Raw genomic sequence first — 9,926 nt, 5'->3', positions numbered from 1 at the left:
ATATAGTAAAATACTATTTAACAACCCATTATTATGTAAAGAAGTTGTGAACTTTTCTGATCCTCTAAGACAAACAGATCACTCCGTGGCTAAACAGATTAGCCATTTCCATCTGTGCAATTACAAATCATAAAATATGCTCATGCAATTCACCAGAAAGAAAATAAATACATTAATCAGCTAAAGGATGCATTGGTCTGCATTCTGCCAGCATCACCTATCCAACAAAGGAAAGACTGCGCTGACATCCAACACTGCGAAGTGTTGTGCTGCGTCAGGGCTTGAGGAGTTCAGAGCGCCACTCTTGTTCAGGGGAAGTAAAATTTGACCGTCAACTGGGAAATTAGATTAGCTTTTCTGAGAGAGGCGCCAGCTGAAGCCTGCGTAAGCATCTGTAAACTCATACATCTTCACTTCTGTTTGGTTTTGCAGACAAGAACACGCCCTTTTCTGTTTCCTCTACACAAACATTGCCAGAGGCTTAGAAAGCCAAGCTGCTGCCACGCTTTCTACCGGCTACAACCATTTACTGGACCGTATCCTTCATTTGCATTTCCTTTTAGGAAGGAACCGGCAAAACATCCTTTCTACTTTTTCCTGTGAGGCTCTAGACTACATATGCTGTTTTTAAACTTTTTGTGTGTGTGTTCTGTTTTTTACCATTCATTCCTGGCTGTAGATCTCCTTTTATCCCCGAGGGACCTCTGGCCCTGCTCTGGTACTCGGCATCAGCAGGCTGTGGTGCAACCAGCAGCACAAGCTCATTCTGCTCCTTCTCTCGGAGTTCTCAACTCCTCTGATGGCTTCTGGCAACTGCAGCTGCTGGTGGCCAGCACTGGCATAGCAGAGAGAGAGCAGCTGTGCCAAGTGTGGCAGCCAGAAGGTTTCAGTGGCGTTAGAGGCATGGATTCGAAGGGACCATTATTTTAATGGGAGATGCAGTTTCTACTTTAAGTAGGAAAAATACCAGGGCTCTGTGTGACTGTTTGGCTCATGCTTTTTGCAAGAGGCTTGTAACTGAAGATAGAAAGATACACAACAAGGTCAAGTTCTTCAAGGAACTTAAAAAGGGCCAAGCCAAAATAAATTTAAAAAATATGAGGATTCTGCATGATGACGACAGTTATTGTGATAATTTGGGATGGCTAATCATGTGTACAAACAAATGCACTGCAGCGGGTCTGACCTTTTCTGCTATAAAGAGACAAAGCTTCATTTCTGCGTGTGCCCGTGCCAGTGAGACGAGACGGTGCCTGGGTGCCTTCCCGTGCCGGTGCAACAGCGCAGCGACGAGATTCACGCAAATCTCTTTTCCGAGAGGAGCATTCCCCATCTAATTTTGTCGCTGCTAAATGGGTGTTACAGCAGAAATGACAAACACCAACATGCATAGATGCTCTGCTCTGGCTGTAATTACCCCATTTATATCTGAAGTTAGCGTGTGCTTTTCCGCCCTGGGGAAAAAATTGCCCTCTCCGTAAGATGATGGCATCATAAGCCTGATCAGAAGAGTAACAAGGTTTGACGTATTTCCTTGTCCAGTTCCTGCACCACCACACAGGGGACAGTGAATGTGGAGAGCAACAGCAGCTCGGCTGAACATAGTCCGACTACCCAGGGCATCAGCCATTTCAGCTGAGCTGATGGGGGTCTGGGGCAGATTATTTTTCTTTGGCATTCACAAAGGACATGGGACTGTATTGTCAAAAAGCAGCTACGCACTGCCCTTTCCCTGAGACGCTGGATGAAATTATGGATTGTTGTATACTACATGCTGACAGTTCTGCAAAAGCTGTGTTAATGCAAGACCTTTTGATGCTGATTAGTGGCTTTTGCTTTAATCTGTGAACCAAAATCCACTCCTTAGAATCATAGAATCATTAAGGTTGGAAAAGACCTCTAAGATCACCAAGTCCAACCATCAACCCAATACCATCGTGCCTGCTAAACCGTGTCTTGAAGTGCCATATCTACACATTTTTTGGTGACTCCACCACTTCCCTGGGCAGCCTGTTCCAATGCCTGACTGCTCTTTCAGTAAAGGAATTTTTCCTAATATCCAATCTGAACCTCCCCTGATGCAACTTGATAAGATTGATGCTAATCAAGAGCAGTACATTAGCTTCTCAAGTTGGAACTTTGTAGCATTCGGGGAGACGATGTGAAACTTTTTCTTTAACATCTGATTCACAAAATCACAGAATCACAGAATATTTGGGGTTGGAAGGGACCTCTGTGGGTCATCCAGTCCAACCCCCCTGTTGAAGCAGGGTCACCTAGAGCAGGCTGCACAGGACCGCATCCAGGCGGGTCTTGAATATCTCCAGAGAAGGAGACTCCACAGTCTCCCTGGGCAGCCTGTTCCAGTGCTCCATCACCCTCAGAGGGAAGTTCTTCCTCATGTTCAGACGAAACTTCCTGTGCTTCAGTTTGTGCCCATTGCTCCTTGTCCTGTCACTGGGCATCACTGAGAAGAGTCTGGCCCCATCCTCCTGACACCCACCCTTCAGATATTTATAGGCATTTGTAAGGTCCCCTCTCAGCCTTCTCTTCTTCAGGTTAAACAAGCCCAGCTCCCTCAGCCTCTCCTCATAGGAGAGATGCTCCAGCCCCCTCATCATCCTCATAGCCCTCCGCTGGACTCTCTCCAGTAGCTCGTCATCTTTCTTGAACTGGGGAGCCCAGACCTGGACACAGCACTCCAGATGGGGACTCCCTAGGGCAGAGTAGAGGGGGAGAAGAACCTCCCTTGACCTGATGGCCACACTCCTCTTAATTCACCCCAGGATCCCATTGGCCTTCTTGGCAAACAGGGCACACTGCTGGCTCTTGGTCAACCTGTCGTCCACCAAGCGTGGTGTCATTTGCCGCTTACAGATCTCAGCTAGAAGGATGTGAGCCCGAGCAGGAATCGGCATCTGCCAGTGACGAGCTTACAAGCAGGAGCTTGTGCAACACCCACCTGCACTGCAATGGTCTCCTGCGACTCCGAGACTCCGGTCCTGCGGATGTTACTGGGAGGGAGCAGGGCTTGCTTACCGACCACGAGAAAGTGAAGGGAAGACGGGATTGTGGAGCAAAGCCCAGCACGTGTCTAAGCGTTTGACCTGTGGGGCCGGAGTGATGTCACGCTGGGAGTCAAAGTGTTTTACTGGTATGAGAGGCACAGGCAGTGCAAGAGGAGAGGGAAGAGACAAAACCAAACTGAACATTTTAGCGAGTGCCGTAAGCGGGTTGCTCGTGCCGGACAGGTGATGCTCTGCAGGGGACCAGTGGTTACACAGACAACTAAAACCCACACAAGGTAACTGTTAGCAGCTACCCGGGTTTCGATGGAGTCAGCGGCGTGGAGTGACCCGCTCTGGTGCGGTGGTCACAGCAGGGACACACACCTGCACCTCGACCTGCGCATCCACCTGAGTTACTCCGCTTTGAAACACACACGGCTGCTGGCTACGGAAACGCACCGCAGCACCAGGAAACCAGGAGGCAAAGAAAATACAGGCATGACTGATTTCTGACAGAAACGCCACCCGGTTTCCCCCCTCAGTTTTCAGACGACCTGGCGCCCGGTTCCTGGCCTTTTGCGGTCTGGCACCAGAAACACAGTCGCTGGAGCACCCGCTCCGGGCCGGGACCTGCCCGGGGATGGCGCCGGGGTGACGGGCGGGTCGGCGGGGACGGCGGGCAGCACCAGCTCGGGAGGCCGGGCCGGGCGCGGCGGTCCCCTTCGCAGGCTTCGCCGGGCGCTACGGAGCCGGCCCGCAGCCTCCGCCGGGCGCGCTGCCGGCACGGACCAGCGCACGGCCGGACTCCGAGCGGCCCCCGCCGCGCCGAGCCCCGCCGCCGCGGGCCGCCCTCCTCCGCCGCGGCGCGGCGGGGAGGGGCGCGGGCAGAGCGGCCCCGCCGCGCAGCTCCCGCAACCGGCCCGGCCCGGCTCGGCGCAGGCCAGGCAGGAAGCAGGAAGCTACCGGCGGCGGGAGGGCGAGCGCGGCGGCAGCGGGTAGGCTCGGCGGGGGCGGGCGGCCGTTGCACCTGCCGTGCCCGCGGCGGGGGCGGAGCGGGGACGGCCTTGAGCGGCCTCACGCCCCCGCCGCGGGGAGGGCTGCCCGCGGCACCTCGCGGCCCTGGTGCCCGGGTTGGGCCGTGGGGGGCCTGGCCGCGCAGGGTCCCGGGGCCCCGGCGCGGTCTCACCGCCGGCTCTCAGGGGCTCCCGCCCGCCGCCGTTCAGCCGGGGCGAACCGCTCTCCGCCTTAAGCGGGAGGTTCGGGGTTCGGAAGCCGGCGGGCTGGCGGCTGAGGTGCGCGGGTGTGAGGGGCCTTTCGCCTCCCCGCGGCCGCCCGGGCGAGGGCTGGCGCTCCCCGCCGCTCCTGCCCGCGCACGCCCAGCCGGGCAGGGCCCCGCGGCCTCTCCCCGGGGGCGCGGCGCTGGCGGGGTGCGCGGCGGGGGAGGCCGGTCGCGGAGGGCCGCGCTTTGCTGGGGCGGGGAGGGAGCTGTGCTTCAGCCGGCGCGGCGGGAAGCCCGGAGAAGCAGTGCGGGGCTTGGAAGGTAAATACGAATTCAAAGCAAGTGCCTGGACGTTGGTTTTCATCCGTGGCAGCGCGGCGAGGAGGAAGCCAAAGCGTGGGTTTTCCCTCTCAGGTGCGGCAGTTGCTGAGAATGACAGAGCGGAAAACCGGATCGAGAGGCTTGGCCTTGGGCTTCGTTGGTGAAACGGAAATGTAAGGGATGTGTTGGTAAACCACAGGCTGTGTGCTGTCGCCTGTTTGTGTCGTGTCTGGAGAATGGCTTGGTTTTAAAGTTTGGTTCGATCCGCAGCAGGATGCAGTCTTTATGACCTGTTATCATGAGTTTTATTGCCGCAAGTTTCTTTGCTTTTGCGGGGGAAGTTTTTGTTTGTTTATTAAAAGCACATGAATGTCAGAGGAACTGACGGATATATAGGGACAGAGATAAGTTGTTGAGGAGTAAATGAGAACTTGGGTCTCTCTGCCTGCGGTAGATAAAATGAAACTGCACCTTAAGGTGCAGTTCTCTAAATGACGCTGATGGCCCCGTTGTCTTTGCTAGGGGCTTGTGACTCTGGATTTACGGCCAGGATGCGCTGTTAGGAGGTGGTGTGAGTATGCTCTGTGTAGCAGGTGTACAGATGAGCAGCCTTGTGTGACCACTTAGTATTGAAACCTTTTTGGTGAGATGTGTGAAGTCTTTTTCTGCTTACGCTAGATCTGTTAAATAGTAACCTGCTAAACAATTACTTTTATGTGATGACAACTGCCTTGCCCCATTGTATGGAGAGCTGTTTAAAGAGGTTTATGACCCCAGATTTTTGTTCTTTGCTGGCCTCTCACTTTTTTCCTGGTAGATATTTCTGTCACCTCACTTAAAATGCAGCCAGTTAAATAACAGTTTTGGTGTTTGGGACAACCGTGAGCGAGGGGAGATGGGGCTTGGGACCACCCTGGAACAGATGTGTTACTGCTGGAAGAAAAGTTCACTCCTCTGCTGGGCTGCATGTGCCCACCTCTTCTTCCCTTTCTTCTCCCACTCGAGCTATCCACAGCTTGTCTCAACCAAACACGCAATTACTGACAAGCGGTTGTTGGCTTGAAATTAGAGTTCAGCTGACCTAACTAGGTAGCTGTGGCTGTAAGGGGCAGACCCGCTTCGGGGTCATCCTGTGTATCAGTTTTGTGGCCGCGGAGCGAGGTAAAATTCTCTTATCTGATCAGTTGTTTCTCAGGACAGGTTTTCTGATGGGTCAGCTGCCTGAACCATCGCTCTCTGATGACAGGGTCTGACACAGAGGGAGGCAGGGACCCGCAGCTGAGGCTGGGAGAGGAGGGTGTAGGCTTGTCCCTGCAGCCTCAGAGAGGAGGTAGGACATGCATATTGGGTGGGAATGATTATGGGTTTGCCGATTAATTGCACAGCCAGTTACCTGATGCAGGGGAGGAGGTGGAACGTGCCAGACAAGATTAGCAAGTCAATTCACTTTAGGGGAGGGAAGTGTCAAGCTGAACCGGACCACTGAGGAAAAATTAAAGGTATGACAAAAATGTGTTCGCATAAGGGAGCAGACCCTTGATCTTTTGGTGGGATGCTCTGGTATGTGAAGAGGTGGTAGTTTTCCTCCATTCCTGGGAAAGAAGCCTATGCGGATAGTGAAGCTTTCAAGTCCTCAGCTTTGACACAGCAGATGCTGCTTGGTGTCATCATTCAGCTGGCTGAGGAGTAGTTTTCATTTCTGTTGTAAGATGAGAGGAAAGAGGCTCATGCCTTTGGCTGCCCTGTGGCAGCCTCTAAAATTCCTGCGTTAAGACAAACCCTTGGTCTTGGCAGGTGTGTTGTCTTCAAAGGAGATTTTGCTTTCGCTCTCCTCCCGTTGTTTACCAGGGGAGCTAGTCCTGTATCCTGCCGGCTTCCCGTTGGGAGTGTTAAGGGTGGGGTGGTGTTGCAGACCCTGGTATGTTATTTGGCGTCCTGCTGGGGTGGCTCTGCTGTTAGCACAGGGGGAGGCTCGGCTTGGCACGCGTGAGTTGCAGTCACACCTTTTGCCTACAGTGCCTTTTGTCATCTTACTCAACAGTTGGCTCGGATTTGCTGCGAAATAACAGTGCAGCTAGTTCCTGTTGAAGAACCTGTGATAAAGGTGCTCTCAGTCTTCTTCTGTTGAGGATGTCTGGCCCAAATTCGAAGAAACAGGAGGAACTCTAAAAGATTTTTAAACCAAAGTGAATTCATACTGCCACAGTTTCACTGTTCCCTGCATGTCACGTACACACGTGAGCCTGCCTTCTCCCTTGTGCTGGATGAGCTAGTGTAGGGGAAAAATACTTTTTTTTTTTTTTCTTTTCCAAGCTTTCTGACGATGTGGTGCTTTATGCAGCACTGATACTGGGACAGGGAAATTGGGTTGAAAGAGGTCAAGACTTGCTGGCAGCATTGTTCAGCAGTACCTACTGTCAAGCTGGAGGAGTCTCTGTTCTGGGCTGAAAACACTGCAGTCATTTCTGAATGAACTTCAACCTCATGAATGTTTCTGATGTGCTAAAATTGATCTTTGTAAGGTGAGGAATTGCCTGTTTGTAGTTTTTCTGGGAAAAAGGAAGAGTGTTTTGACGTCAGCTGTCTTTAGATCTTGTTCTAAGTGCATCTTTCCCTTGTGTGCCCGCTGCTTTATAGCATGCTGACTTCTCAAAATAGATTATATATGATAAAATTCAGAAAAGGCTACGATTTATATTGGCTTAAAATTCTCCATTACATTTTTGATGTCTGGAAGGTTAGCTGTGGTAATAACTTGTCTCTGAAATAGATAATTGCTGATTCAAATGTTATGATTAGAGAATATTACAATAACCTGATAAGAATATTTACTTATCAGCTTCTCTTATTTGAAGATCAGCAATTAACAAAGGCAGAGTGAAGCATTTGCCACGTCGTGACTGAAGGTATAAGGAAAAAAACCTACAGGGAGATCAGCTCAGCAGCATATCTTCCACGTTTGTTAACGGCCTGGCATCACACGGCTCTGGGAGAATCTTTGTTACACATTCTGAAGAACAGATAACGTTGTCACAAGTACATAATTGTGTCACCGAAAATTTGATACCAGCTGTAGAGTAGATGGCTCAGCTTCCTCCTGGAATTCGTTTCATCACTTCATTTTCACGAGATCAGTGGTAAGTCTTGAAGTATGGTGGTGATCTTTGTTTTGGACAACATGAGCTTGTATCTGAGGAAGATAATACTGTTGCCTTGCTCTATTTTTGATTTTTCATTGCTTAATATATACTTCAAGATAATATAGTCAGTTGTATAATAAATAAATATTACTGACATTTAAAAAGTGAGATACTTTGTTGGGGGAACCCAGGCAGACCCTTACCAGTCAAGTGTGCTAAAGAATTTCTCCTTTTGTCCTTTTTTTTGCAACATATGTATATGAAGGGATAAATCTCAGATTTTTATTTTCAAACTCTTAGGTGGGAGGGGTGCTCAAGGTTAGGTTTCTTTTCTTGACCAGAAGTGTATTTTCTCCCCCATAATTTGGTGTGTAACATAGACTTGTGGAAGGACAGTTTTAGTTCTTGCTACTGTAATATTAAAAAAAAACCCCAAACCCCAAACAAATAAAACCAACCCAAAACAAAACCAAAAACTCTTTGCTTTAGGAAAACTAATCCTGGAAGTCAGATGGCATCAGTTCTTGTGCCCTCTGAGATAGACTACTGAGTCAATTGTGTGTGAGTAACAAAAAAATAACAAATGAAAGACCAGGCACTTCCCATTTGACCAATTTTATCACGTGCTTTCTCTAGCAGAGCAGCAAGGACAAAGTCATTTCAGTTTTATCACTTACGAGGATGTGTTCTGCTGTCGGGGTGAATAACTCAACTCGTGGGATAACTCTTTTTTTTTTTTTAATGTCTCTGTCAATATGCCAGAACTAGAAAACAGGACCCTTGTTGCGTAAAAGTTTATAATGCAGAAAATGATTGAAAATGGTTAATTAGAAATTACGGACCATAGTAGGCTGTGTGATATCAGATCCTTGTATATATATATGTACTTTTATTTACAGATGTTAGTTTTAAGATCAAGGCTAGAAGGAGCGAGTAGATACACTCTGATCTCTGTGTATTGTTAAAAGCACAAATCCACAAAACGCTTTCCTTCTTAAACAGCTGAAACGTGCTGCAGGTAGAGAATAGATCGGATTGTTATCTTTGTTTAATGCTTGTGGTGACGCAGAGTTTGAGATGCCCTTTTAATTCAGAGGAACTGCAGAGAAAGACCCAAGGATGCCAGTGAGGTACAAGGGAAAATTCCTTCCCGATCCCAGAGCTGGTTAATTGTATTCATGTGCTCCAGCTGACAGTTCACACAGACAGTGTCAGTCGCCCATCTGTCTCTAGAAATGGCCTATTTCTGTTGATACAGAGGAAGGCAGAAGTAAAGCAAAATTCTAAAAGCAGTGAGGAAAGAAAGAAGTAATAACTCACAGTAGCCAAACTAACAATTCAGAGCCATCATTTATGTCCCAATCGTATCAGAAAACCCGACGAGACAGTGAAATGTGAAATCTGATTATCAGTACGTTTAATGTTGAACTGCCTTTTAGTAGCCCCCAAATGAAGGTTGTAAACAAGGCAGATCAGCTCTGTGGTCTCCAGGGCACTGCCCAGTTGTCCTGCCCATGCCTGTGTGCCACCAAGCTCCCTCCCAAAGCCAGATCAGAGCAGATGATGTAAAGCAGCGTAACTGCTCTGGTGGTTCTGCTGGCTGTTAGAGAACATGAAAAAAGTTCTCTCCATTATTCCAAGATTACCAGACTTGTGTAATGTTTTTTATGTAAATTAGTGCTAAAAGTAAATCCAAATAAAATAATTTTAAAATACTCCTTTTTTTTTGTATTGTAGGTATAGAGCCTTCATTTTCTCTCTCACTTTCTTGTTGTATGCCAGCTTCCATTTATCAAGGAAACCTATTAGTATAGTTAAGGTAAGCAAGGTTGCGTCCTTGTTTAAACATCCTTCTACTCCTGTCAAACACGGAAGTAGCCGTCTTTTTCAGTATTTCCAAGTTAAAGTTTAACGCTGCCTTTCACAAAAGGAATGGTTTAAAAGATGAAAAACTGATAAAGCTAGTACGCAGTGACATTTACTTGATAAACTTTAGTGAGACCACGCCTAGAATATTGCCTATACATCTAATCTTTGGGCTTAAGACTTGAAACAGCTATGCCTGCAGTTAATTCATGTGAATTAATCTACTTATAGATATTTCAGAGTTTACAGGTTTACATTTGTATGTTTGAGAGAAGTTGTTCGTAATTGGTGAGTTGAACGTGATAAAATTCCACTGGCTTACAAGACTGTTCTGAGTACTGTTGAGCATCATAGTCGTGGTTGTACACTTGG

General features: G+C 48.7%; 1 protein-coding gene across 12 annotated transcripts in view; it reads left to right on the top strand.

Moving 5' to 3' along the window:
- Positions 1-3,907: 3,907 nt before the first annotated feature.
- SLC37A1 (solute carrier family 37 member 1) overlaps positions 3,908-9,926 on the top strand; it is a 39,902-nt gene continuing 33,883 nt past the window's right edge. For 5 of the 12 annotated variants that reach the window (XR_012765135.1, XR_012765134.1, XR_012765132.1 and 2 more), the window contains exons 1-4: positions 4,455-4,548; positions 4,642-4,721; positions 7,404-7,685; positions 9,426-9,507. Coding sequence is in view for 1 of the 12 variants with exons in the window: in XM_075431485.1 (XP_075287600.1) it covers positions 7,630-7,685; positions 9,426-9,507 (138 nt within the window). In the remaining 11 variants the exon portion in view is untranslated. Of the gene's footprint in view, positions 4,004-4,454; positions 4,549-4,569; positions 4,722-6,861; positions 7,071-7,387; positions 7,686-9,425; positions 9,508-9,926 lie in introns of those variants that run through there. The other 7 variants (XR_012765129.1, XR_012765123.1, XR_012765127.1 and 4 more) reach the window with 7 other exon arrangements.

Source organism: Opisthocomus hoazin, chromosome 1 (assembly GCF_030867145.1).
Source record: "Opisthocomus hoazin isolate bOpiHoa1 chromosome 1, bOpiHoa1.hap1, whole genome shotgun sequence".
NCBI lineage: Eukaryota > Metazoa > Chordata > Aves > Opisthocomiformes > Opisthocomidae > Opisthocomus > Opisthocomus hoazin.
Note: the sequence above shows the minus strand (reverse complement) of the source record. Positions and strands in the feature narration are given on the sequence as shown.